At 57.5% G+C, this 27,071-nt stretch overlaps 2 protein-coding genes and 2 non-coding genes across 5 annotated transcripts; 2 read left to right on the forward strand and 2 right to left on the reverse strand.

Moving 5' to 3' along the window:
* Window positions 1–2,199: 2,199 nt before the first annotated feature.
* LOC119055509 (melanoma-associated antigen D4) lies at window positions 2,200–9,636 on the reverse strand. 2 transcript variants are annotated; one of them, XM_037153733.2, is made up of 13 exons: window positions 9,549–9,636; window positions 8,366–8,609; window positions 7,253–8,101; window positions 6,690–6,893; window positions 6,504–6,567; window positions 6,205–6,284; window positions 5,731–5,822; window positions 5,044–5,123; window positions 4,911–4,953; window positions 4,439–4,501; window positions 3,384–3,498; window positions 2,603–3,033; window positions 2,200–2,405 (listed from the first exon to the last, which is right to left on the reverse strand). In XM_037153733.2, the coding sequence occupies exons 2-13, from the start codon at window positions 8,573–8,575 to the stop codon at window positions 2,396–2,398; spliced, it is 2,241 nt and encodes a 746-aa protein (XP_037009628.2). In that variant the 5' UTR covers window positions 8,576–8,609; window positions 9,549–9,636; the 3' UTR covers window positions 2,200–2,395. The 2 variants fall into 2 exon arrangements, 1 of the variants encoding a protein (XP_037009628.2); XR_005083705.2 differs by lacking the exon at window positions 2,200–2,405 and having other exon boundaries at window positions 2,947–3,033; window positions 4,439–4,703.
* On the reverse strand, window positions 3,769–3,900 carry LOC119055540 (small nucleolar RNA SNORA11). Its single transcript, XR_005083714.2, has one exon. It is a non-coding gene; the product is annotated as a small nucleolar RNA SNORA11 (small nucleolar RNA).
* Window positions 9,637–15,507: 5,871 nt separating the features above from the next.
* On the forward strand, window positions 15,508–22,946 carry LOC128628261 (melanoma-associated antigen D4-like). The gene is given in 16 exon segments (XM_053670819.1): window positions 15,508–15,595; window positions 16,538–16,781; window positions 17,045–17,680; window positions 17,682–17,894; window positions 18,253–18,426; window positions 18,428–18,457; window positions 18,580–18,643; window positions 18,865–18,944; window positions 19,328–19,419; window positions 20,028–20,107; window positions 20,198–20,240; window positions 20,649–20,711; window positions 21,649–21,763; window positions 22,114–22,240; window positions 22,243–22,543; window positions 22,741–22,946. Coding segments are annotated over 15 exon segments (2,238 nt in total). The 5' UTR covers window positions 15,508–15,595; window positions 16,538–16,571; the 3' UTR covers window positions 22,751–22,946.
* Window positions 21,249–21,380, forward strand: LOC128628266 (small nucleolar RNA SNORA11). Its single transcript, XR_008392582.1, has one exon. It is a non-coding gene; the product is annotated as a small nucleolar RNA SNORA11 (small nucleolar RNA).
* Window positions 22,947–27,071: the final 4,125 nt, after the last annotated feature.

The following is a 27,071-nucleotide window of genomic DNA, read 5'->3' on the forward strand; positions in this document are numbered from 1 at the left end:
ACGGGCAGTGTGGAAGGGCGGGCCACTGGGTGTCATGAGAGAGTGCTGAGTGCAGGGGTGTCACCCCCAAGACACCGTGCGGGAGCCCCTGGGGGCAGGGGCAGCGGCCTGCAGTGGGCGGAGCACATATCTGAACTCAGAGGGTTCTGGGTGCCAGGCCCGGCGCTGCCTCTTCCCAGCTCTGTGCCTCAGAGTGAGTGTCCTGACTCTCAGAGCCTCCCTTTCCTCATCTGGGCACTGGGCCCCATCATCCTGTCCCCGCGGGGGATGTCGGGTGACAACATGTAGGAGGCCCATAGAAGAAAGGGCAAGGGAATACTCGCAAAAATGTATGCATCATAGTCAATGACTGGACACGAGGGAACTGAGGAATGCTTGTGGGTCGACAAGAGCCAGAGGAGTCAGAGGGCACAGGCCCAGCTGGGGGCAAATGCTGTGGAGCTGCCCGGGGACCAGCACACCTGCTCCGAGGGCCTCCTGCACCGCAGGTTCTCAGGAAACGCTTGGGGAGAGGTGATGTGGGCCTCTGTGGCCCGGGAGCCCGTGGAAGGCGCGGGGCTGGGGCGGGGCTGGGGGGAGGTGGGAGGCCTGCCTTGTTGTCCAGGTTGCCCTGTGGCTGAGGACGTAGGCCACCTCCAAGGTGACCAGCCTGGCCGTCCTGGGGGACCCACAGTCTGGCTGCATTCCCCAGGGCCCTCCAGCCTCCTCCCTGCCCCCCAGATAAGCTGCCGTATCTCAAGTCCCCTCTGCACACAGTGCTCGCTCCGACTCACACCTGTGGCCTTTGTGATGGCCCCACATTCATCCGCGAGAAGGCATGCACCTACTGTGTGCACAACAGGGTCCCGGGAGTTTCCCGGGTGGAAGGTACCAGAAATGCCACGTATCATCCTTCATCACACCAGGGCTGGGGTCCCAGGCACCCTTCGCCCCTCGCCCCAACAGCTCAAGCCACGCACCTGGAAACCTAAAGGGGACTTCATTTCATTCGGAATCAGTGTCCATTTGGCTAAGCAGAGACCCAGCAGCCAGGGAGGCAGAAATGACAGCACTGAGCAACAAGACAGAATCCCACTTGAAGCCTGTCTTTAAGGGAGGGGGTGCGGCCAGAGCCGGTTTCCTGGGGGTGAGACCTATGTGGTCCCATGAGACCCCGCACTCACAAGGGCTCCACGGGTGATTCAAGGCTCCACTGTTGGTTCTCTGGGAATTCCGAACAATTGGTGAGCAAGGGGGCCCACGTTGACATTTTCTACTGCACCTGGCAAATTATGTAGCTGTGTCTAGGTGAGGATGCAGGCCTGGCCAAGAGAGGAGAAGGTCTTCTCAGGGGAAAAGAGTCAAGTGGGAGGGCAGGGGGGGCCCTTTCGCTACTCGGGCCCTCTTCTTCACCTGGGGCCTTGTCCCCCTTACGTGCAGACATTACCAGGGCACCTGGGGAAGCTCCAGACACTGTCCCTGCCCACTACTGAGCTCTTCCCAGGGCACTTCTGTGTCCCTGCCCTCACTGTGGTCCACCGGAGACACTGCAGAACCAGCCGCACCCTCCGCAGGCATCACCCAGCCCTTGAAAGCACCGGGACCTAGGCCTGGCCTTGACCACACTGGAACGGCCCCGCTTCTACTCAAGGGCTCCTGAGTCCTAAGCAAGCCTTGGGTCACCGCCACAGGCAATGGGCTTTGAGGTCTGTAGCAGCTCTGATTTCATTAAATCTACTCTCAGCAACAAGGATCCTCCTTCTGCCTGCTGGAGGGGAGAGGATGTCACCTTGAGACCCATCTCATTGTCCCTAGGGGTTTATCTAAGGGATGAGGTCCTGCGCTTGTGTGGATGATGATGAAAGAGTTTGACGCCAGCACCTGCAAAGATGGGGACAGGAAGGTGTGTCCTGGTGGGCGGAGACTGTGGATCCTGCCTCTGGATGGGAGGGACAGAGGCGCCAACCCATAGCCTCCACCCCACCCCTTCCCCTGCTTCCCGCCCCCTCCACGGGCGTCTAACTGGCGCAGCACCCAGTAGGAAACCGGGAAACCAGGTGGACCGAATCCTCTCGAAACTCGCGATCTCCACACTCACAGGTGCCCCCACGGTCTCGCAGCACCCTGCCTGCCTCTTCGGTAGAGGCAGGCCCTCTGACCCCATCCCAGAGAGCTGACCACAGGCCACTCAGAGCACAGGCAATGGAGGAAACGTCCCACTTCATTTTGCAACTTTAATGTGACACCGATACCAAAAACACAACAGCACGACAACAGCACACGGTGAAAGCAGCAGGGCGCAGAGAGCTTCGTCTTGCACGCCGTCTCCGATGGGCAGGCACAGGCGGCCTAGACTGCCATGTGAACACGGAGTCTGAGGGGGCACTCTGGCCGGACGAGTGATCGCTGCGTTTCCTCAGCGTTGTCTGCAAACACAGGACACGGGAGCAAAAACAAACGGAAATACAGATGGAACGGTGAGGGATATCAAGAACAAAAGAAGGGTCTGTCCACACAGAGAGAACTGCTTCCCCCTCCCCGTGCGTGCCAGGCCTCCTGCTGACTTCTCACAGACCCTCCCGGCCCACCCTCCAGGGTCCCATTTAATGCCCGAGAACCTTACTGGATCCAGGAGAAGAAGCTGGCACTCGTTCTGGCGGCATTTCTAGTCCGGATGGTGGAGCTGGTGCTGGGGCCATCTAGGATGCTGGTGTTGGCCCCACCATTGGTGCCGCTGCTGATGCCAGCTCTCCAAGTGGCTCTCCCATTGGCACGGTTGCTATTCAGAATGTACTGATGGTATCTGGCCCAGAAAGCAAAGGGGATCCTGGCCCAGGCGTCGCCAAAATCTCCATCCTCATCCCAGGTCAGGAGCTCCACCTGTATGTCGTCCCAACTCCACCGTCCAATCAGAGCTTCATCCCCGATGTTCATCTGGGCCCTCATCTGGGCCCTGGCATGCTCCTCAGCCATATCCACATCCATCGTCTTGAACGCGTCATCCACAGCCTCCAGGAAATGGGCCCTCCATTCCCGGGGGTCTCGGTTCTGATACTGCAATGTAAGTAAGAGCAATCATTCTTAACTGCTGCCGAATGTCCACCGAGCACCTGCTACCCACTGTATATCCTCCTGTGCGCCGAGCACGATCACAATAAAAATGAAGACCACTGGAGTCCAGCTCCTCTCGTTCTGGACCAGGCCTGGGGTTTCGCCCCATCCCTCACATGGCCAAGTCACCCAGGCACCTTTCTGAGCTTCAGTGTCCGCACTGGACACACAAACGGCGCCAGGAGCCCATGACTGAGAAACAGACAAGGTATGGGAAGTGCCAGCCCCTGGCCCTGGCCCCGGGCCCTGGCCCCGCCCCCAGCCCCCAGCCCCCAGCAGGGGCTCTCTGGTACCTGGGCGATGAATCTCAGCACCCTCATCTTGCTGGTCTCATGTCGGGCCCGCAGTCCCCAGAGGAATTCATACTCAGGTGGGCTGCTGTTGGGGATCTTCTTGTATTCCAGGTACCTCAGGGGAGAGGAAAAGGAACTTTTGCCTCCAGCCAGGCAGACCTGTTGTCGTGTTAATGGCTCCCAGGGGGGGCCCTTTCCAGTCCCAAGGCAGCAGCTCAGCTCCTGCAGGAGAACTGTCCTGACCCCTCTGGCCGGTGCCCCACCCCCAAGCTCACTACCCAGGCTTTCTGCTTGCACTACTGAGGCCTTCAAAACCCTGGGCTGTCTGTTCCTGCCCAGCAGCCACGGGGGAGGTGTGTTTGTGTGTGGGGAGGGGGGAAGGGGCACACGTAGGGGGTTTGTCCACGGTAAGGCCACAGCTTTGTGCCCCTTGTCACAATGACCCCTGGATTCCTGTCGGGTGTGTGTTGCGAACCGTGGGGCCACTGCTTCGGGCCCCCTGCTCTGAGCACACCCCGCCACAGCGTCTTTCCTGTGGCCCGGCTGAGCCCTGGGGCAGCCCACCACGGAAAAGGACTGTGAAGGGAAGAAACGGTCCGCCAAGAGCTGCGTACTTCACCGGCGCCCAGGACCCTGTGAGTGCGCATGCGTTCTCCAGGACCAAGGACTGGCTGGGCCCTGGCCAGTGAGTCCGGAGGGCCTGGCTCCAGGCCTGAATGGGCCCCTCACCAGCAAGGACCGTGCTCACACTTCCACTCTCGAGCCCCAGGTTCCTGAGATGTAAAGCCGGGGATATTCTCCTATAGCCTGCAGGGCAGGCGCTTGGATGCTGTGGTGGTTGTAACATACCCTGCACCCTGTTCTCCATCAACGTGTGCCCCCCTCTCCCCAAGAATGCCCTGGGGGGGCATTCTAATGCCCCTGGCACTCACTCACCCCAGGGACTCCATCATCCCTCCAGTGTTAAGACCTAGGACTGGGGAAATGGCTTCCTCAGCCAGACCAGCACGAGGAAGGCATGAGCGTGAGACCAAGGGAACTCGCTCAGTACTTACTTCTGCTTCACAAAGTCGTCTGTAATGAGCTTCCTCAGATCTCCAAGGAATGGGTGCCTCACCCTGAGGGCAAGGAAAGGAGTCCATGACTAGTGCCGGTGGCAGTGCCCAGGTGCGGGCAGGAGCACTCGCTACCAGGATTGAGAACTTCCTGGCCCGTGGGGCATCCCCGTGAGGCCTGGGCATGCAGCAGAGGTCCGACAGCAATGGCCGACAGAGGGGTTTGATGGAGCCCCGAATTCTGATGGTTTCTCTTAGATCTCCTCTGGGGACAGAGAGGGGACATGGAGCAGAGAGGGGGCTGAGAGTTCAGGACCATTTCGCCATGCACCCTGGTGAGGCCCTCTGCGCGCTGCCTAGTCCAGGACGCCCGCTCCCCTGCACCAGGCCATCGGGTTGTTGCAATCCTGGGGCCTCCCGTGCCCCAGGACAACGCTGAGGGGCACTGGGAGCCCAGAGAGCCCAATCATACCCAGGGCGCAGTCCCATCTTGCGTAGTGCCTCCCAGAGGACAGCTGCCAGGGGAGATGAGGTACAAGAATTTGAAACGCGAAGGTGAGACGGGGGTGGAGGCAACCCCCCCGCCTGCAGGCCCCGCCACTCACCCTCGCTGGCACGGTTGCCATTCATGAAGATGACTCCCAGAATCACCAAGAGAAGACTCAGCCTGGGAGTGTCCTTGGTCCTAAAAGTGTAGAAAGAGGGATCCTGTCCAGCAGCCATTAGCCCCAGAGACTGCAGTCAGCTCACCCAAGTAGCCTCTCCCAGACCGCTCCACGCGCTACAGGGCAATTCTTGCCTCTCTGCGCGTGGTTTGCTACCCGATCCACACAACTCCTTCTTCTTCCTCCGCTTGCGATTACATCACTTCATCCATCAGGTGTGGATGCTAACACCCCCCTCCCAGGATTCCGCCAAGGACAGGGTTGGCCAGCGGGAGCAAACGCTTGCCGAAGGTGTGTCCAGAGGCTCATCCACGCCTTGCCTGCCCTTTGCCCACGGGGCGCACACTGGACAGAAAGCTGCCCCCGGACCAAGCACTCTGCCCAGCCACAGGCAGGCACTTAGCAGGAAGAGGACAGCAACGAGAAGCCTGCTTTCTTGGGGGGGAGGAGGGGCGTGGGCGGGCAGGGGTGGAATCCCCACTGCAGCAAGGCCTGGCCCAGCTGGTAATCACTTGACAACAGGAGGTGGGCACTGTGCTCCAGGCCCTCGGGCCCTGTTTTCCTGTTTCTCTGAGAGGAGGGGGAGGCAGCACCTGGGAAGGCCACGACCCTCCTGCCCTTTCTCACTTTCCCAGGAGGCGTGCTGAAGAATCCTGCGTGCACACAAGAATGTACAGATGTTCTTCCTTGTCGATCTCCTTCAGGTGGATCCCAAACTTCTAGGGGGGAGGGAGAAAACAAGACCGTGAGGTCAAAGATCCAGGCCGAGTGTCCCCCAGGTAGTCACTCCATTCCCCGCCAGAACATTTCCTGGGCAGGGAACTCAAATGTCACGGGGGACGACAGAACAAGAGAGGACGCAGAGGAACTGGCCTCTGGGAGCTCTGGCATTGGCTGAGGCAACAGGACCCCCTTCGGGAGACCAGAGACCTCCCAGAGCACAAGGGGGGAGGAAGTATGCAGTGGGAGCTCCCAGGTGGAGAAGCTAGGCAAGGCTTCTAGAGCAGGCAGTACTGACACTGGGCCTCCAAAGGCTGCAGGGTGCCCAGGCTTCCCTGCCGCTCACGTTCCAGAGAGCTGCCCTCCATCCCCCCAACCCACCTTTTCCAAGGTGTACGTTGCTCGTTCAATGATCTCTGGGAAGTGTTCGTCGTATTCTCGGATGACGTCCTTCAGCATGTCTGCAGGAGGAAAGAGGTGGGAAAGCACCCGGGCTGAGCTGGGGCCAGGGCTGCAGAGGGGAGCACAGTCAGGACCCCGCGGTGTACTGTGAGCTTGGAGCCATCAGGCAAGGCCTGGCAGTTGGGGGTATCTGATGGCGGGGGTGGGGGGACACCACTGAGGAGGGTTGAGGGAGGGGGAGTGAGGGCAGAGCTCGGGGATGGGGTACAGTTGTCCACCTGAGCGCTTGATGGGGATCTTCTTGTAGTCCTTAATCATCAGGTATTTCACCAACTTATTTGCCTGGAGAAGGGGAGGTGAAGGCATGTGGTGAGAGTGCAAAAAAACAAAACAAACAAACAAACAAAAAAAACTGGCCAGCAAGGGAGGAGCAGGAGGGAGAAGGGAAAGGGCAGACTCCTTACCCTCTCTTGCAGAAGGGCCACGTTGCGAGGTGGCAAGCACAGTACGTGCCTCGAGGGTACCTGGGACCTCAGGGCCATCGGGGGTCGAGGGGCCATCTGAGCCCTCACTGTCAATGGGGGCTGCGATGTTCTCCAGGTCGGTGGGACAGCAGGAGGCTCTCTCTCCTCCTCGCTGCTTTCATACTCATCATCCAGGTGCTTAGACTGTAGCATTGGGGAGAGGAGAGACCCAGGGCTACCAAGCTTCCTGTGCCCAAGCCCCTGGCAACATCTTCACCAGAGCAGGTACTTGGAAATAAGAGCAGTAGGAACAGCAGATGACATGTGCAGAGGGCTTACTAAGTGCCGGGCACTGAGCCAATCTCTCTTTTCCCTCCAGGCCGGAGGGTAGTGACTGCATGCAGTAAGGACACGTAGCACGCTTGTGTTGTAGAAACTTGGACAAGCTGAGAGAAGAAGAGTGGGGGGGGGGAGAGAAGGGAAGGGAAGAGACAGGAGGGGAGGGAAAAGGAGAGGAGAAAAGGGAAGAACGAGGGGGGTTGGAGAAGGCAGGGAGGTCTCACCTTCTTTGTCCTCTTGCCTCCCATCCTGGCCCAGGGCTCAGCACTGTTCTGAGCAGCAGCAGCTGCACTCTCGGGCTCAGGGGCGCTCGTGGCCATCTTGGCCTTGGCAGCAGCTGCTGCCACAACATTCTGAGGCTCCACCCACCGAGTCTTAGCGAGAGCCTTCCCAGACTTGGTCGTTTTGGGCCGAGTGGCCGCCCCCTCCCCGGAAGATGCAGTCTGAGGCACCCGGGAGGCAGCACTGGGGCCCTCTCTGGCCACATCTTGGGCCGGGGTGGGCCTCCTGGGGCGTGGGAAGGCGATGCCACTGACACCAGCCGGCTGGGTGAAATCAAAGACATCATTCTGACCCAGAAAGACTGTCTTGAGCTGGGTGGCATCCACCTCACTGGCACATGGAGCCTGAGAGGAAGCACAGGCAGTACTGGGACCCTCAGTAGCAGCCTCCTGGGCCCGGGAGGCTGGCCGGGGCTGCGAGGAGGTTGCTGGAGCCCCAGAGGCAGCCATGTCACTGTTGACTGGCATCTGGGAGCTGTGCGGAGAAGCGAGGGTCGTCTCCGGGGTGCCTTCCTGAGCCTCGACCGCATATGTCATGGGTGGGGTATTGTCTCTGGAGGCCTGGTTTGTGGCCAGCGGGTGGCTGGTGGCCAGCGGGTGGCTGGTGACCACCTGATTGTAGATGGCCCGAGCAGCAGCGGCAGCGGCCCGAGCAGCGCGGTTGGAGGCGGCAGCTCGGGCTGCATTGGCAGCCCGAGCCTCCGCCTCACTGGCAAGTGTTTCAGGATCCAGCTGAAGTGCCTCCACCAGAGTCTGGGCCAGCATCGGGTTTTCCAGTTCCCAGGGCTCATTCTGCAAGGCCAGACAGAAGGGTAAAGGCAGGCAGACAACTTTACACACTCGCATCACGCTTCCTTGTGCTGGCCAGCCCCCCCACCGGGCAGTCCTCCAGCCCCTACCAAGACCCTCACCGACCCTCTCCCTCCCAGAAGGAAAGGGAAGGTTCCATTTGGAGTGGCTAAGCAGTCCTGCCCCATCGGCCCTCCCCTCTGCGTAAAACCTCCACTCCCCTCCCAGTTTTGGCAGGGCCGGCAGGTGGCCAAGAAGGGGCCTCACCGCCAAGATGTGAAGGCCTGGACCCAAGCTCCCAAAGGCTCTGAGGAGACGAATGTCAAAGCTGGTGAAGGTGCCATAGCCTCCAAAAGCACCAAATTCTTCATACTCATTTCCTCCAACCATCTCTTCCTCCCCAACTTCATCGCTACCCTCGTCCATGTCTTCAGCGGTGTAGCTTTCGGATTCCAAGCGGAAGCTCCCCTCAGCCATGCCGGTCGGTGTCCCAAGAAGAAGAGAGCTCAGCCTGAGAGGAAGGATGAGTGAGGCCTCTGGGGGAGGTGGGGGATCCAGTGGAGGCATGATCTCTTGGGGGCGGGGTGGGGGGGGGAGCGCAGCACCCATCAGCCGGCCCCTTACTAGGCGGCAGCAGGGGTTGGGGGGGAAGTCTGTTGGGGTGGACTCTGTCAGAGACAGAGCCCTAAGAGAGGGGTAGAAGAGGTAAGAGGGAGACGGCCACACTGAAAGGTGGAGGCAGGCTCCCCACCCCAGTGGCTGGATTTGAATGGAGGGGTGGACTGGTGGCCTCGGGTCTGAAGAGCCCCAACAGGGATGGATGCAGGGAGAGAAGGAGAAACAAAGGGCCTGAATTTAAGGGCTGGAGCAGGGAGCCAGGATGAAGGGTGAGAAGATGCAAGGTGAGGGCTCAGACCCATGGGGACTGCGAAAAGCTCTGGGAAACTGAATCCCAGGGAGCCTCTGGCGAGGTCCGGGTGGGTGGGGGCATTCCGGTCAGGCTGGGCTCACACAGGAGCGCTAGGGGTAGATGGGATGGGGGCCTTGGACCAGGTGAGGCTCCATTTGGAGCGCCGGAGGTGTCAAAACCCAGGATCGCAACTCCAGGAAGGAGGCAAAGTGGTCAGCTGGGTGGGAGTGATCTAGGAGTGGCTGGGCGGGGATGGGGCCTGTGTCTAAGGCAGGTCAGCCCAGAGCGCACGGGTCTGCGAAAGACGGTTAGGGTCCGGAAGCCTGGGTCTGGCGGCGGGGCAGAGGGGACTCCCATCCGGACCACGGGTCTAACGGGGTTCGGGTTTTGAGTGCTTGGGCTTTGTTCAGCTCCCGGGTGCGGGGAGCGTTGCAGGGAGGTGGGGTGCGTTGTGCGCGAAGGGGTGGCGCAGCGAGCCGGGTTCCACCCGCCCTCTCCCGGTCCGGTCCGGTCCGGTCCGGTCCGAGGCTGGATCCTTACCTTCCCTGGGGCTCCAATGGCGTCGGTCCTCAGCACCGGGAACCCCGCAGCCGCACCCTCGCCTACTGCTGCCAGCACAGCAGCTCCTACCACCCCGCCCCTTTTCTCCGCACACCCCCACCCCACGGCTGGCAGCCTGCGCATGCGCAGACCCCCTCCAGCCCGCCGCTTTCCCAACAAAAGCCCCGTCCGCCAGGTCCCCAGCGCGCAGGCGATCCCGCGGGTGGGCGGGCGGGATGGGGGGAGGCGTTTTTTCCTTCCCGCCACATTCCCCTTTCCACCCCCACCTCTGACTGCAGGTGCGACCTCACCCGGTGTGGTGCAGTTCAACCCACCCAATCCTCTACCCTCGGTACCTCCCACTTTTGCGGCTCTGCCCTCCACCTTTCCCCTAAGCTCCTCCAAGTGCGCTCCGGAATCCACTAGGCACCGGTTCCCCCAGCGTGATCCCTAGGTCACAAGTACAGAGGTCTGTAGCAACAAGGGAAATGCAAACAGAGGAGACCAGTTCCCTTTGTGTTCCCCTCCACTGGGTCCACCTCTGTGGCCTCCAGACACCCTGGGGACATCTGCTTCTTCAATCACTCTTTATGCAGCTTGTGCATCACAGCCAGATCTTGGCTGAGGCTTGTCTTCCTCTCACAGCGGCCCTGGGAGGTCGATGTCAGCATCCCCATTTTACAGGTCAGGAAGCTGAGGCACAGACACACTGTAGGGACTAATTACACGAGGCCGCAGAGCCAGTGAACAGAAAATGTAGAATTTGGGCTCCAGGTGTGCCTAGTGCTGGCCCGGGGGACTGAGGTATCCTCCCCTGTTCAGTTTCAGTGACAGCTCCCCACCCGCCTTCCCTGCCCCGTCAACATCTGTCCCAAACAAGCAAGCTTTGCATTGTCTGAGACCCGAGCTCGTGCTCATGCTCTGCACCTGGGAGGACACAGGTAGAGGCCCCCCCAGCCCCACCTCCACCTACCCTGTGTGCATCCATCCAGGTGTGGGAATTGCTGGTTGGGGTTCACTCTCCGCTCTCTGACTTTCGGGCCTCTTTGCCGAGAGTGGCACACACACGCTGCCCCTTAGGCCCTCCTGGTGCCCACTGCAGCAGCCTGGACAATCGGGCACTTGTGCCTCGGAGCCATGGCAAGCCCTGATTCAGAGTAAATGTTTGTCCTGGTTCCTTCCAGGGATGGGGTCTGGGGCAGCTGTGGGCTTGCGGGAAGAAGCTGGGCCGGGCTTCAGAATTCCAGGGATGGAGTGCTGGGCCAGTCTGTCACTCGCTAGCTGTGTGAGCCTGCTCAGGCCGCTGGACATCTCTGAGCCTGGTTTCTCCATATGCAGAATGGGAAGCACAAGGAGCACTGACTCAGGTCCTAACCAAGGACATGCATGCCTCTGGCCTTCCAGAACGACCAGCGAGACTGCTTTGGAGGCAGGAAATGCTATGTTCTCATCTCAAATTATGTACTTCTCACACAAACCATACTGGACCTTTATTTTCTGTACTTTAAAAAAGACTTTATTTCATTACTTTTAGAGAGAGGGGAAGGGAGGAAGAAAGAGAGGGAAACATCACTTTGCAGTTGCCTCTCTCGCGCCCCCCACTGGGGGGCCTGACCCGCAACCCAATCATGTGCCCTGACTGGGAATCGAACCGGCGACCCTTTGGTTCACAGACCAGCACTCGATCCACTGAGCCACACCAGGCAGGGCCATACTGGACTTCTACATTCGTTTTTTATATCAGCCTCTCCGGGACTCCTGCGTATGCATGAGAAGCTATTGCTAGGACCACAGCTTTTACTCTCCAGTGACCAATATCAATCCTGCCTGGCTGAATGGCTTTCCTCTGCTGTTGCATAGCAACCTCCCTTGTCAGCTGCTTGTGTCTCTTCAGCCCTTCCTGGATGACATGTTTCTGCGGAAGGTGAGCAGACCCTAGAAAAGAAAGCCTTGACAAACCGCTATATGGTAATAGAAAATGTCATGTTCCCATCTCAAACTGACCAGTGCTTTTTACCAAAAACCATACTGGACTTTTATATCCGCTTTTCTTTCCATCTTCTTAAAAAGAAAGCAAATTTTTCTTTCTTTTTATTTTATTTCATCTTTTACTTTAAGTATATTTTATTGATTATACTACCTCCTGGGGGTAGATAGATTAAATGTAAAGAACTTTACATTATAAAGCTTTACATAATGGCATCATAGTCCAAACAGGACAATGATAAGCTAGAAAAGGAAAACCATGAAGGTTAGCCCTCAGATAGTCCAGTTCCCTTAGCTTCTTGCCTGGATAGTGTTTACAAGCTGCAGTACAAGGAGGTTGAACATAAACAGAGTCCAGTGGACAATCTGAGTGAAGGACACAGAGCTGAGAATTCCAGGAGGCCATGTGACTCAGAATTTGCTGAGAGTGACAGAGGGGAGAAAGCTGTACAGACAGGTTGCTCTGGAGCGCTAAAGACGTTTCCCTTCTGGGTGCAGTGTAGGAGAAAGAAGCAGTGGTGGTAGATGACTTTCCTTTCTTGGAGTATTTTGTGGATAATGGTGCCATTTACTGATATTATGAAGATGGGAGTTTTAGAAACAAGAGGGATGGGGTGGGTAAGTATGTAAAAGGGGTTCCTTACCTATGAGGAACCAGCCCAATGTGCTGGTGGGTAGTGTGGGGGAAGTGACCGAAAGCCAGCGGAGAGCCAAGCAAGCGGTATTGTTCCCTCTTTGACCCCTCCCCCACACAGAGCGCCACAACACAGTGACTTCCATTGCCCTGTCCTGGTGAATACCTAAGGCACCGCCCTTTACAACTCAACAGGTGGCCAGAGACAAAGAAATATGGCCCAAATGAAAGAACAGATCAAAACTTAGGAAAAGCAATTAAGTGATGAAGAGATAGCCAACCTATCAGAGGCAAAGTTCAAAACACAGGTAATCAGGATGCTCACAGAAATGGTTGGGTATGGTCAAAAAGGAGAGGAAGAAGGAAAGGTTCTGAAGAGCAGAAGGAAGAAATAAACATTCAACCACAACAGAATGAAGAAACAAGAATTCAAAAAAAAATGAGGAGAGGCTTAGGAACCTCCAGGACAACTTTATACATTCCAACATCTAAATCGTCAGGGTGCCAGAATGAGAAGAGGAAGAGCAAGAAATTGAGGGCTTATTTGAAAAAATACTGAAGGAGAACTTCCCCAATCTGGCAAAGGAAATAGACTTCCAGGAAGTCCAGGAAGTGCAGATAGTCCCAAAGAGATTGGGCTCAAGGAAACACAAACCAAGGCACATCGTAATGACATCACCCAAGATTAAAGGTAAGGAGAGAATCTTAAAAGTAGCAAGAGGAAAGGAGAGTTACCTATAAAGGAGTTCCCATAAGACTAGCAGCTGATTTCACAAAAGAAAATTTGCAGGCAAGAAGGGACTAGAAAGAAGTATTCCAAGTCATGAAAGACAAGCACCTAGACACAAGATGACTATCCAGCTGAGCTATCATTTAGAATGGAAGAGCAGATAAAGTGCTTCCCAGATGAGGTCAAGTAAAAGAGTTCCTCATCACCAAGCCCCTTATTATGTGAAATGTTAAAGGGACTTATCTAAGAAAAAAGAAATCTAAAAACAAACTAAGCAAACAACTGGAATAGAAACAGAATCACAGAAGTGGAGATTACATGGAGGGTCATCAGTGGGGAGGGGGAGGGGGAGAATGAGGAAAAAGGTACAGGGAATAAGAAGCACAGATGGTAGATACAAAATAGACAGGGGGAGGTTAAGAATAGTATAGGAAATGGAGAAGTCAATGAACTTACATGTACAACCCATGGACATGAACTAAGGGGGGAGGGATGCTGGTGGGAGGGGGTGCAGGACAAAGGGGGATAAGAGGGAGGAAAAAATGGGACAACTGTAATAGCATAATCAATAAAATATACTTAAAGTAAAAGATGAAATAAAATAAAAAGAAAGAAAAATTTGCTTTCTTTTTAAGAAGATGGAAAGAAAAGCGGATATAAAAGTCCAGTATGGTTTTTGGTAAAAAGCACTGGTCAGTTTGAGATGGGAACATGACATTTTCTATTACCATATAGCGGTTTGTCAAGGCTTTCTTTTCTAGGGTCTGCTCACCTTCCGCAGAAACATGTCATCCAGGGAAGGGCCGAAGAGACACAAGCAGCTGACAAGGGAGGTTGCTATGCAACAGCAGAGGAAAGCCATTCAGCCAGGCAGGATTGATATTGGTCACTGGAGAGTAAAAGCTGTGGTCCTAGCAATAGCTTCTCATGCATACGCAGGAGTCCCGGAGAGGCTGATATAAAAAACGAATGTAGAAGTCCAGTATGGCCCTGCCTGGTGTGGCTCAGTGGATCGAGTGCTGGTCTGTGAACCAAAGGGTCGCCGGTTCGATTCCCAGTCAGGGCACATGATTGGGTTGCGGGTCAGGCCCCCCAGTGGGGGGCGCGAGAGAGGCAACTGCAAAGTGATGTTTCCCTCTCTTTCTTCCTCCCTTCCCCCTCTCTCTAAAAGTAATGAAATAAAGTCTTTTTTAAAGTACAGAAAATAAAGGTCCAGTATGGTTTGTGTGAGAAGTACATAATTTGAGATGAGAACATAGCATTTCCTGCCTCCAAAGCAGTCTCGCTGGTCATTCTGGAAGGCCAGAGGCATGCATGTCCTTGGTTAGGACCTGAGTCAGTGCTCCTTGTGCCTCCCATTCTGCATATGGAGAAACCAGGCTCAGAGATGTCCAGCGGCCTGAGCAGGCTCACACAGCTAGCGAGTGACAGACTGGCCCAGCACTCCATCCCTGGAATTCTGAAGCCCGGCCCAGCTTCTTCCCGCAAGCCCACAGCTGCCCCAGACCCCATCCCTGGAAGGAACCAGGACAAACATTTACTCTGAATCAGGGCTTGCCATGGCTCCGAGGCACAAGTGCCCGATTGTCCAGGCTGCTGCAGTGGGCACCAGGAGGGCCTAAGGGGCAGCGTGTGTGTGCCACTCTCGGCAAAGAGGCCCGAAAGTCAGAGAGCGGAGAGTGAACCCCAACCAGCAATTCCCACACCTGGATGGATGCACACAGGGTAGGTGGAGGTGGGGCTGGGGGGCCTCTACCTGTGTCCTCCCAGGTGCAGAGCATGAGCACGAGCTCGGGTCTCAGACAATGCAAAGCTTGCTTGTTTGGGACAGATGTTGACGGGGCAGGGAAGGCGGGTGGGGAGCTGTCACTGAAACTGAACAGGGGAGGATACCTCAGTCCCCCGGGCCAGCACTAGGCACACCTGGAGCCCAAATTCTACATTTTCTGTTCACTGGCTCTGCGGCCTCGTGTAATTAGTCCCTACAGTGTGTCTGTGCCTCAGCTTCCTGACCTGTAAAATGGGGATGCTGACATCGACCTCCCAGGGCCGCTGTGAGAGGAAGACAAGCCTCAGCCAAGATCTGGCTGTGATGCACAAGCTGCATAAAGAGTGATTGAAGAAGCAGATGTCCCCAGGGTGTCTGGAGGCCACAGAGGTGGACCCAGTGGAGGGGAACACAAAGGGAACTGGTCTCCTCTGTTTGCATTTCCCTTGTTGCTACAGACCTCTGTACTTGTGACCTAGGGATCACGCTGGGGGAACCGGTGCCTAGTGGATTCCGGAGCGCACTTGGAGGAGCTTAGGGGAAAGGTGGAGGGCAGAGCCGCAAAAGTGGGAGGTACCGAGGGTAGAGGATTGGGTGGGTTGAACTGCACCACACCGGGTGAGGTCGCACCTGCAGTCAGAGGTGGGGGTGGAAAGGGGAATGTGGCGGGAAGGAAAAAACGCCTCCCCCCATCCCGCCCGCCCACCCGCGGGATCGCCTGCGCGCTGGGGACCTGGCGGACGGGGCTTTTGTTGGGAAAGCGGCGGGCTGGAGGGGGTCTGCGCATGCGCAGGCTGCCAGCCGTGGGGTGGGGGTGTGCGGAGAAAAGGGGCGGGGTGGTAGGAGCTGCTGTGCTGGCAGCAGTAGGCGAGGGTGCGGCTGCGGGGTTCCCGGTGCTGAGGACCGACGCCATTGGAGCCCCAGGGAAGGTAAGGATCCAGCCTCGGACCGGACCGGACCGGACCGGACCGGGAGAGGGCGGGTGGAACCCGGCTCGCTGCGCCACCCCTTCGCGCACAACGCACCCCACCTCCCTGCAACGCTCCCCGCACCCGGGAGCTGAACAAAGCCCAAGCACTCAAAACCCGAACCCCCGTTAGACCCGTGGTCCGGATGGGAGTCCCCTCTGCCCCGCCGCCAGACCCAGGCTTCCGGACCCTAACCGTCTTTCGCAGACCCGTGCGCTCTGGGCTGACCTGCCTTAGACACAGGCCCCATCCCCCGCCCAGCCACTCCTAGATCACTCCCACCCAGCTGACCACTTTGCCTCCTTCCTGGAGTTGCGATCCTGGGTTTTGACACCTCCGGCGCTCCAAATGGAGACTCACCTGGTCCAAGGCCCCCATCCCATCTACCCCTAGCGCTCCTGTGTGAGCCCAGCCTGACCGGAATGCCCCCCACCCACCCGGACCTCGCCAGAGGCTCCCTGGGATTCAGTTTCCCAGAGCTTTTCGCAGTCCCCATGGGTCTGAGCCCTCACCTTGCATCTTCTCACCCTTCATCCTGGCTCCCTGCTCCAGCCCTTAAATTCAGGCCCTTTGTTTCTCCTTCTCTCCCTGCATCCATCCCTGTTGGGGCTCTTCAGACCCGAGGCCACCAGTCCACCCCTCCATTCAAATCCAGCCACTGGGGTGGGGAGCCTGCCTCCACCTTTCAGTGTGGCCGTCTCCTCTTACCTCTTCTACCCCTCTCTTAGGGCTCTGTCTCTGACAGAGTCCACCCCAACAGACTTCACCCCCCAACCCCTGCTGCCGCCTAGTAAGGGGCCGGCTGATGGGTGCTGCGCTCCCCCCCCCACCCCGCCCCCAAGAGATCATGCCTCCACTGGATCCCCCACCTCCCCCAGAGGCCTCACTCATCCTTCCTCTCAGGCTGAGCTCTCTTCTTCTTGGGACACCGACCGGCATGGCTGAGGGGAGCTTCCGCTTGGAATCCGAAAGCTACACCGCTGAAGACATGGACGAGGGTAGCGATGAAGTTGGGGAGGAAGAGATGGTTGGAGGAAATGAGTATGAAGAATTTGGTGCTTTTGGAGGCTATGGCACCTTCACCAGCTTTGACATTCGTCTCCTCAGAGCCTTTGGGAGCTTGGGTCCAGGCCTTCACATCTTGGCGGTGAGGCCCCTTCTTGGCCACCTGCCGGCCCTGCCAAAACTGGGAGGGGAGTGGAGGTTTTACGCAGAGGGGAGGGCCGATGGGGCAGGACTGCTTAGCCACTCCAAATGGAACCTTCCCTTTCCTTCTGGGAGGGAGAGGGTCGGTGAGGGTCTTGGTAGGGGCTGGAGGACTGCCCGGTGGGGGGCTGGCCAGCACAAGGAAGCGTGATGCGAGTGTGTAAAGTTGTCTGCCTGCCTTTACCCTTCTGTCTGGCCTTGCAGAATGAGCCCTGGGAACTGGAAAACCCGATGCTGGCCCAGACTCTGGTGGAGGCACTTCAGCTGGATCCTGAAACACTTGCCAGTGAGGCGGAGGCTCGGGCTGCCAATGCAGCCCGAGCTGCCGCCTCCAACCGCGCTGCTCGGGCCGCTGCCGCTGCTGCTCGGGCCATCTACAATCAGGTGGTCACCAGCCACCCGCTGGCCACCAGCCACCCGCTGGCCACAAACCAGGCCTCCAGAGACAATACCCCACCCATGACATATGCGGTCGAGGCTCAGGAAGGCACCCCGGAGACGACCCTCGCTTCTCCGCACAGCTCCCAGATGCCAGTCAACAGTGACATGGCTGCCTCTGGGGCTCCAGCAACCTCCTCGCAGCCCCGGCCAGCCTCCCGGGCCCAGGAGGCTGCTACTGAGGGTCCCAGTACTGCCTGTGCTTCCTCTCAGGCTCCATGTGCCAGTGAGGTGGATGCCACCCAGCTCAAGACAGTCTTTCTGGGTCAGAATGATGTCTTTGATTTCACCCAGCCGGCTGGTGTCAGTGGCATCGCCTTCCCACGCCCCAGGAGGCCCACCCCGGCCCAAGATGTGGCCAGAGAGGGCCCCAGTGCTGCCTCCCGGGTGCCTCAGACTGCATCTTCCGGGGAGGGGGGCGGCCACTCGGCCCAAAACGACCAAGTCTGGGAAGGCTCTCGCTAAGACTCGGTGGGTGGAGCCTCAGAATGTTGTGGCAGCAGCTGCTGCCAAGGCCAAGATGGCCACGAGCGCCCCTGAGCCCGAGAGTGCAGCTGCTGCTGCTCAGAACAGTGCTGAGCCCTGGGCCAGGATGGGAGGCAAGAGGACAAAGAAGGTGAGACCTCCCTGCCTTCTCCAACCCCCCTCGTTCTTCCCTTTTCTCCTCTCCTTTTCCCTCCCCTCCTGTCTCTTCCCTTCCCTTCTCTCCCCCCCCCACTCTTCTTCTCTCAGCTTGTCCAAGTTTCTACAACACAAGCGTGCTACGTGTCCTTACTGCATGCAGTCACTACCCTCCGGCCTGGAGGGAAAAGAGAGATTGGCTCAGTGCCCGGCACTTAGTAAGCCCTCTGCACATGTCATCTGCTGTTCCTACTGCTCTTATTTCCAAGTACCTGCTCTGGTGAAGATGTTGCCAGGGGCTTGGGCACAGGAAGCTTGGTAGCCCTGGGTCTCTCCTCTCCCCAATGCTACAGTCTAAGCACCTGGATGATGAGTATGAAAGCAGCGAGGAGGAGAGAGAGCCTCCTGCTGTCCCACCGACCTGGAGAACATCGCAGCCCCCATTGACAGTGAGGGCTCAGATGGCCCCTCGACCCCCGATGGCCCTGAGGTCCCAGGTACCCTCGAGGCACGTACTGTGCTTGCCACCCTCGCAACGTGGCCCTTCTGCAAGAGAGGGTAAGGAGTCTGCCCTTTCCCTTCTCCCTCCTGCTCCTCCCTTGCTGGCCAGTTTTTTTTGTTTGTTTGTTTGTTTTGTTTTTTTGCACTCTCACCACATGCCTTCACCTCCCCTTCTCCAGGCAAATAAGTTGGTGAAATACCTGATGATTAAGGACTACAAGAAGATCCCCATCAAGCGCTCAGGTGGACAACTGTACCCCATCCCCGAGCTCTGCCCTCACTCCCCCTCCCTCAACCCTCCTCAGTGGTGTCCCCCCACCCCCGCCATCAGATACCCCCAACTGCCAGGCCTTGCCTGATGGCTCCAAGCTCACAGTACACCGCGGGGGTCCTGACTGTGCTCCCCCTCTGCAGCCCTGGCCCCAGCTCAGCCCGGGTGCTTTCCCACCTCTTTCCTCCTGCAGACATGCTGAAGGACGTCATCCGAGAATACGACGAACACTTCCCAGAGATCATTGAACGAGCAACGTACACCTTGGAAAAGGTGGGTTGGGGGGATGGAGGGCAGCTCTCTGGAACGTGAGCGGCAGGGAAGCCTGGGCACCCTGCAGCCTTTGGAGGCCCAGTGTCAGTACTGCCTGCTCTAGAAGCCTTGCCTAGCTTCTCCACCTGGGAGCTCCCACTGCATACTTCCTCCCCCTTGTGCTCTGGGAGGTCTCTGGTCTCCCGAAGGGGGTCCTGTTGCCTCAGCCAATGCCAGAGCTCCCAGAGGCCAGTTCCTCTGCGTCCTCTCTTGTTCTGTCGTCCCCCGTGACATTTGAGTTCCCTGCCCAGGAAATGTTCTGGCCGGGGAATGGAGTGACTACCTGGGGGACACTCGGCCTGGATCTTTGACCTCACGGTCTTGTTTTCTCCCTCCCCCCCTAGAAGTTTGGGATCCACCTGAAGGAGATCGACAAGGAAGAACATCTGTACATTCTTGTGTGCACGCAGGATTCTTCAGCACGCCTCCTGGGAAAGTGAGAAAGGGCAGGAGGGTCGTGGCCTTCCCAGGTGCTGCCTCCCCCTCCTCTCAGAGAAACAGGAAAACAGGGCCCGAGGGCCTGGAGCACAGTGCCCACCTCCTGTTGTCAAGTGATTACCAGCTGGGCCAGGCCTTGCTGCAGTGGGGATTCCACCCTGCCCGCCCACGCCCCTCCTCCCCCCAAGAAAGCAGGCTTCTCGTTGCTGTCCTCTTCCTGCTAAGTGCCTGCCTGTGGCTGGGCAGAGTGCTTGGTCCGGGGGGCAGCTTTCTGTCCATGTGTGCGCCCCCGTGGGCAAAGGGCAGGCAAGGCGTGGATGAGCCTCTGGACACACCTTCGGCAAGCGTTTGCTCCCGCTGGCCAACCCTGTCCTTGGCGGAATCCTGGGAGGGGGGTGTTAGCATCCACACCTGATGGATGAAGTGATGTAATCGCAAGCGGAGGAAGAAGAAGGAGTTGTGTGGATCGGGTAGCAAACCACGCGCAGAGAGGCAAGAATTGCCCTGTAGCGCGTGGAGCGGTCTGGGAGAGGCTACTTGGGTGAGCTGACTGCAGTCTCTGGGGCTAATGGCTGCTGGACAGGATCCCTCTTTCTACACTTTTAGGACCAAGGACACTCCCAGGCTGAGTCTTCTCTTGGTGATTCTGGGAGTCATCTTCATGAATGGCAACCGTGCCAGCGAGGGTGAGTGGCGGGGCCTGCAGGCGGGGGGTTGCCTCCACCCCCCGTCTCACCTTCGCGTTTCAAATTCTTGTACCTCATCTCCCCTGGCAGCTGTCCTCTGGGAGGCACTACGCAAGATGGGACTGCGCCCTGGGTATGATTGGGCTCTCTGGGCTCCCAGTGCCCCTCAGCGTTGTCCTGGGGCACGGGAGGCCCCAGGATTGCAACAACCCGATGGCCTGGTGCAGGGGAGCGGGCGTCCTGGACTAGGCAGCGCGCAGAGGGCCTCACCAGGGTGCATGGCGAAATGGTCCTGAACTCTCAGCCCCCTCTCTGCTCCATGTCCCCTCTCTGTCCCCAGAGGAGATCTAAGAGAAACCATCAGAATTCGGGCTCCATCAAACCCCTCTGTCGGCCATTGCTGTCGGACCTCTGCTGCATGCCCAGGCCTCACGGGGATGCCCCACGGGCCAGGAAGTTCTCAATCCTGGTAGCGAGTGCTCCTGCCCGCACCTGGGCACTGCCACCGGCACTAGTCATGGACTCCTTTCCTTGCCCTCAGGGTGAGGCACCCATTCCTTGGAGATCTGAGGAAGCTCATTACAGACGACTTTGTGAAGCAGAAGTAAGTACTGAGCGAGTTCCCTTGGTCTCACGCTCATGCCTTCCTCGTGCTGGTCTGGCTGAGGAAGCCATTTCCCCAGTCCTAGGTCTTAACACTGGAGGGATGATGGAGTCCCTGGGGTGAGTGAGTGCCAGGGGCATTAGAATGCCCCCCCAGGGCATTCTTGGGGAGAGGGGGCACACGTTGATGGAGAACAGGGTGCAGGGTATGTTACAACCACCACAGCATCCAAGCGCCTGCCCTGCAGGCTATAGGAGAATATCCCCGGCTTTACATCTCAGGAACCTGGGGCTCGAGAGTGGAAGTGTGAGCACGGTCCTTGCTGGTGAGGGGCCCATTCAGGCCTGGAGCCAGGCCCTCCGGACTCACTGGCCAGGGCCCAGCCAGTCCTTGGTCCTGGAGAACGCATGCGCACTCACAGGGTCCTGGGCGCCGGTGAAGTACGCAGCTCTTGGCGGACCGTTTCTTCCCTTCACAGTCCTTTTCCGTGGTGGGCTGCCCCAGGGCTCAGCCGGGCCACAGGAAAGACGCTGTGGCGGGGTGTGCTCAGAGCAGGGGGCCCGAAGCAGTGGCCCCACGGTTCGCAACACACACCCGACAGGAATCCAGGGGTCATTGTGACAAGGGGCACAAAGCTGTGGCCTTACCGTGGACAAACCCCCTACGTGTGCCCCTTCCCCCCTCCCCACACACAAACACACCTCCCCGTGGCTGCTGGGCAGGAACAGACAGCCCAGGGTTTTGAAGGCCTCAGTAGTGCAAGCAGAAAGCCTGGGTAGTGAGCTTGGGGGTGGGGCACCGGCCAGAGGGGTCAGGACAGTTCTCCTGCAGGAGCTGAGCTGCTGCCTTGGGACTGGAAAGGGCCCCCCTGGGAGCCATTAGCACGACAACAGGTCTGCCTGGCTGGAGGCAAAAGTTCCTTTTCCTCTCCCCTGAGGTACCTGGAATACAAGAAGATCCCCAACAGCAGCCCACCTGAGTATGAATTCCTCTGGGGACTGCGGGCCCGACATGAGACCAGCAAGATGAGGGTGCTGAGATTCATCGCCCAGGTACCAGAGAGCCCTGCTGGGGGCTGGGGGCTGGGGGCGGGGCCAGGGCCCGGGGGCCAGGGCCAGGGGCTGGCACTTCCCATACCTTGTCTGTTTCTCAGTCATGGGCTCCTGGCGCCATTTGTGTGTCCAGTGCGGACACTGAAGCTCAGAAAGGTGCCTGGGTGACTTGGCCATGTGAGGGATGGGGCGAAACCCCAGGCCTGGTCCAGAAGGAGAGGAGCTGGACTCCAGTGGTCTTCATTTTTATTGTGATCATGCTGGGCACGCAGGAGGATATACAGTGGGTAGCAGGTGCTCGGTGGACATTCGGCAGCAGTTAAGAATGATTGCTCTTACTTACATTGCAGTATCAGAACCGAGACCCCCGGGAATGGAGGGCCCATTTCCTGGAGGCTGTGGATGACGCGTTCAAGACGATGGATGTGGACATGGCTGAGGAGCATGCCAGGGCCCAGATGAGGGCCCAGATGAACATCGGGATGAAGCTCTGATTGGACGGTGGAGTTGGGACGACATACAGGTGGAGCTCCTGACCTGGGATGAGGATGGAGATTTTGGCGACGCCTGGGCCAGGATCCCCTTTGCTTTCTGGGCCAGATACCATCAGTACATTCTGAATAGCAACCGTGCCAATGGGAGAGCCACTTGGAGAGCTGGCATCAGCAGCGGCACCAATGGTGGGGCCAACACCAGCATCCTAGATGGCCCCAGCACCAGCTCCACCATCCGGACTAGAAATGCCGCCAGAACGAGTGCCAGCTTCTTCTCCTGGATCCAGTAAGGTTCTCGGGCATTAAATGGGACCCTGGAGGGTGGGCCGGGAGGGTCTGTGAGAAGTCAGCAGGAGGCCTGGCACGCACGGGGAGGGGGAGGCAGTTCTCTCTGTGTGGACAGACCCTTCTTTTGTTCTTGATATCCCTCACCGTTCCATCTGTATTTCCGTTCGTTTTTGCTCCCGCGTCCTGTGTTTGCAGACAACGCTGAGGAAATGCGGCGATCACTCGTCCGGCCAGAGTGCCCCCTCAGACTCCGTGTTCACATGGCAGTCTAGGCCGCCTGTGCCTGCCCATCGGAGACGGCGGGCAAGACGAAGCTCTCTGCGCCCTGCTGCTTTCACCGTGTGCTGTTGTCGTGCTGTTGTGTTTTTGGTATCGGTGTCACATTAAAGTTGCAAAATGAAGTGGGATGTTTCCTCCATTGCCTGTGCTCTGAGTGGCCTGTGGTCAGCTCTCTGGGATGGGGTCAGAGGGCCTGCCTCTACCGAAGAGGCAGGCAGGGTGCTGCGAGACCGTGGGGGCACCTGTGAGTGTGCAGATCGCGAGTTTCGAGAGGATTCGGTCCACATGGTTTCCCGGTTTCCTACTGGGTGCAGCGCCAGTTAGACTCCTGTGGAGGGGGCGGGAAGCAGGGGAAGGGGTGGGGTGGAGGCTATGGGTTGGCGCCTCTGTCCCTCCCATCCAGAGGCAGGATCCACAATCTCCGCCCACCAGGACACACCTTCCTGTCCCCATCTTTGCAGGTGCTGGCGTCAAACTCTTTCATCATCATCCACACAAGCGCAGGACCTCATCCCTTAGATAAACCCCTAGGGACAATGAGATGGGCCTCAAGGTGACATCCTCTCCCCTCCAGCAGGCAGAAGGAGGATCATTGTTGATGAGAGTAGATTTAATGAAATCAGAGCTGCTACAGACCTCAAAGCCCATTGCCTGTGGCGGTGACCCAAGGCTTGCTTAGGACTCGGGAGCCCTTGAGTAGAAGCGGGGCCGTTCCAGTGTGGTCAAGGCCAGGCCTAGGTCCCGGTGCTTTCAAGGGCTGGGTGATGCCTGCGGAGGGTGCGGCTGGTTCTGCAATGTCTCCGGTGGACCGCAGTGAGGGCAGGGACACAGAAGTGCCCTGGGAAGAGCTCAGTAGTGGGCAGGGACAGTGTCTGGAGCTTCCCCAGGTGCCCTGGTAATGTCTGCACGTAAGGGGGACAAGGCCCCAGGTGAAGAAGAGGGCCCGAGTAGCGAAAGGGCCCCCCCTGCCCTCCCACTTGACTCTTTTCCCCTGAGAAGACCTTCTCCTCTCTTGGCCAGGCCTGCGTCCTGACCTAGACACAGCTACATAATTTGCCAGGTGCAGTAGAAAATGTCAACGTGGGCCCCCTTGCTCACCAATTGTTCGGAATTCCCAGAGAACCAACAGCGGCGGAGCCTTGAATCACCCGTGGAGCCCTTGTGAGTGCGGGGTCTCGTGGGACCACATAGGTCTCACCCCCAGGAAACCGGCTCTGGCCGCACCCCCTCCCTTAAAGACAGGCTTCAGGCGGGATTCTGTCTTGTTGCTCAGTGCTGTCATTTCTGCCTCCCTGGCTGCTGGGTCTCTGCTTAGCCAAATGGACACTGATTCCGAATGAAATGAAGTCCCCTTTCGGTTTCCAGGTGCATGGCTTGAGCTGTTGGGGCGAGGGGCGAAGGGTGCTTGGGACCCCAGCCCTGGTGTGATGAAGGATGATACGTGGCATTTCTGGTACCTTCCACCCGGGAAACTCCCGGGACCCTGTTGTGCACACAGTAGGTGCATGCCTTCTCGCGGATGAATGTGGGGCCATCACAAAGGCCACAGGTGTGAGTCGGAGCGAGCACTGTGTGCAGAGGGGACTTGAGATACGGCAGCTTATCTGGGGGGCAGGGAGGAGGCTGGAGGGCCCTGGGGAATGCAGCCAGACTGTGGGTCCCCCAGGACGGCCAGGCTGGTCACCTTGGAGGTGGCCTACGTCCTCAGCCACAGGGCAACCTGGACAACAAGGCAGGCCTCCCACCTCCCCGCAGCCCCACCCCAGCCCCGCGCCTTCCACGGGCTCCCGGGCCACAGAGGCCCACATCGCCTCTCCCCACGCGTTTCCTGAGAACCTGCGGTGCAGGAGGCCCTCGGAGCAGGTGTGCTGGTCCCCGGGCAGCTCCACAGCATTCGCCCCCGGCTGGGCCTGTGCCCTCTGACTCCTCTGGCTCTTGTCGACCCACAAGCATTCCTCAGTTCCCTCGTGTCCAGTCATTGACTATGATGCATACATTTTTGCGAGTATTCCCTTGCCCTTTCTTCTATGGGCCTCCTACATGTTGTCACCCGACATCCGTGCGGGGACGGGATGATCGGGCCCAGTGCCCAGATGAGGAAAGGGAGGCTCCGAGAGTCAGGACACTCACTCTGAGGCACAGAGCTGGGAAGAGGCAGCGCCGGGCCTGGCACCCAGAACCCTCTGAGTTCAGATATGTGCTCCGCCCAGTGCAGGCCGCTTCCCCTGCCCCCAGGGGCTCCCGCACGGTGTCTTGGGGGTGACACCCCGCACTCAGAACTCTCTCATTACACCCAGTGGCCCGCCCTCCCACTCTGCCCGTACCACTCCCCATCTCCCTTCAGGAAGCCAGAACCGCAGGGCTCATGGCTTCCCAGCCCCGAGGTTCCTCCTACACAGGTTAGGGCCCTGCCGATGCCCTCCCAGGCCCCTGAGACATCTGTGTCGGCACTTTCCTGGGCATCCATCCTGCTCCGCCTCCTCATCTTTGTCACCATCACCGTCAGGCCCTGGGCCTCACACTCTGGTGCACTATCTCTTTCCCACCTCCCTGATACTCTGCGGGCGTTACAGTTCCTCCTGCCGCACAGGGCGGGGCAGAACAGACTCACGGTAGGGACCCCACTTTGCCTGAGGCCTCTGATCCCCGCTCTGCCACCGCCTGGGCAAGTGGCCTGGCCCTGCCTTTTCTCTCTCTGGCCCTTCGAGGTCCCACCTCTCACAGCATGGGACTGGACTAGGCTACTCTGAGGGCGCCCCAGCTCTGTGGTCCAGTGGACCAGCACTCTTAGCCACCTCATGTCTCTGGGCCTCAGTTTCCTCACCTGGGTAACAGGGGTAGGAGCATGCGCTCAGCCTGCCTGGCTCAGCTCCCAGGGCACCTGTGAGCAGCTGGTGTGGCCCGCGCATGGAAGCAGGTAGGAGGTGGGTAAAGGAGTGTGCAAACAGGGCACGCACCTGGTGAAGACGGGGAAATACTGAAGAAGTGGAAGAACACCCAAATCAATGGACGAACACACCATGGTCATGGGCTGGAGTCTTTAGCATACTAACGATGTCAAGTCTACTGAAATTTATCTATGGATTTAGTGCAATTCCAATAAAAGTCCCAGCAGGATGTATTCTAGATACAGGTGAGCTGAATCTAACACGTCTTTGGAAACTAATAGAAAGGGCAATGGCCAAGACAATTGGCAAAAAGGAAGACGTGGGAGGAATCACATGACCTCATGTGCAAACTTATAAAGGCTACAGCAAACGAAAGTCAGTGTGACGATGGTGAAGGGATAGGCAAAGGAGCAAGTAGATCAGAGGAAGCGTTGCAGGACTCGTCTGGGCAAACACGGCCCACTCTAGACACCGAAGCAACGCAATGAAGAGAGGGTGGCCGGTTCAGCCACTGTGTGGAAACAGCCAAAGGGCCATCTGAAAGTAAAGGGACCTCCCGATGTCACCCCCATCAATGCAATGAAAAAAGAAATAAGTGAAAGGACCTCAGGCCTTCTACTCGAACTCTAAAAATAAACTGTAGACATAATTCAGGAACATAAAACTGTAAAATGTTTACCAGGAAAAATAAATTCTTTGACCGGGGGTTTGGCAAAGATGCTTCACACGTGACACCAAAAACCCCTTTTTCCTCTGTGAAAGATACTTTTCAGGATTTGAAAAGACAGATCCCAAGCTGGGACAGTGTATATGCTAATTGCTTATCCGACAGAGGTCTTAGAACCAGAATATAGAGAGAAGCGTTAAAACTCAACAATAAGAGCCCGGGCTGGCAAAACTCAGTGGATTGAGTGCAGGCCTGCGAACCACACGATCGTGGTTCGATTCCCAGTCAGGGCACATGCCTGGGATGCAGGCCAGTTCCCAGCAGGGGTCGCATGAGAGGCAACCACACATTGATATTTCTCTCCCTCTCTCCTTCCCTTCCCCTGTGAAGATAAATAAACAAAATCTTAAAAAGAAACAAACAAACAAAAAAACCCCTCAACAATAAGAAAATTTCATGTATGGAAATAAACATATATTTATACATAGTGTTCATATCCACACATATATTTATATATTAATATATTTGATGTATTAATATTCAGTAACACAGACACGACGTTGCCTATTTATTATATTATATTTATTAAAATTTAATGGTATTAATATATTCGGTATTTGATTTAATATTTATATATATATATATAGTTGGCAACAGAGCACATGAACAGATGATGTTCAACCTCACTAACT

Source organism: Artibeus jamaicensis, unplaced genomic scaffold (genome assembly GCF_021234435.1).
Source record: "Artibeus jamaicensis isolate MK-2021 breed Jamaican fruit bat unplaced genomic scaffold, CSHL_Jam_final contig_1769, whole genome shotgun sequence".
NCBI classification, from domain to species: domain Eukaryota; kingdom Metazoa; phylum Chordata; class Mammalia; order Chiroptera; family Phyllostomidae; genus Artibeus; species Artibeus jamaicensis.

Bases quoted from the DNA above. Each gene is read 5' to 3' on its own strand.
- LOC119055509 (XM_037153733.2), bottom strand. From the start codon at position 8,575: ATGGCTGAGGGGAGCTTCCGCTTGGAATCCGAAAGCTACACCGCTGAA. The intron at 6,894-7,252 runs GTGAGACCTCCC...CCAATGCTACAG, and splicing joins GAGGCAAGAGGACAAAGAAG to TCTAAGCACCTGGATGATGA. The intron at 4,954-5,043 runs GTGAGTGGCGGG...CTCCCCTGGCAG, and splicing joins TGGCAACCGTGCCAGCGAGG to CTGTCCTCTGGGAGGCACTA.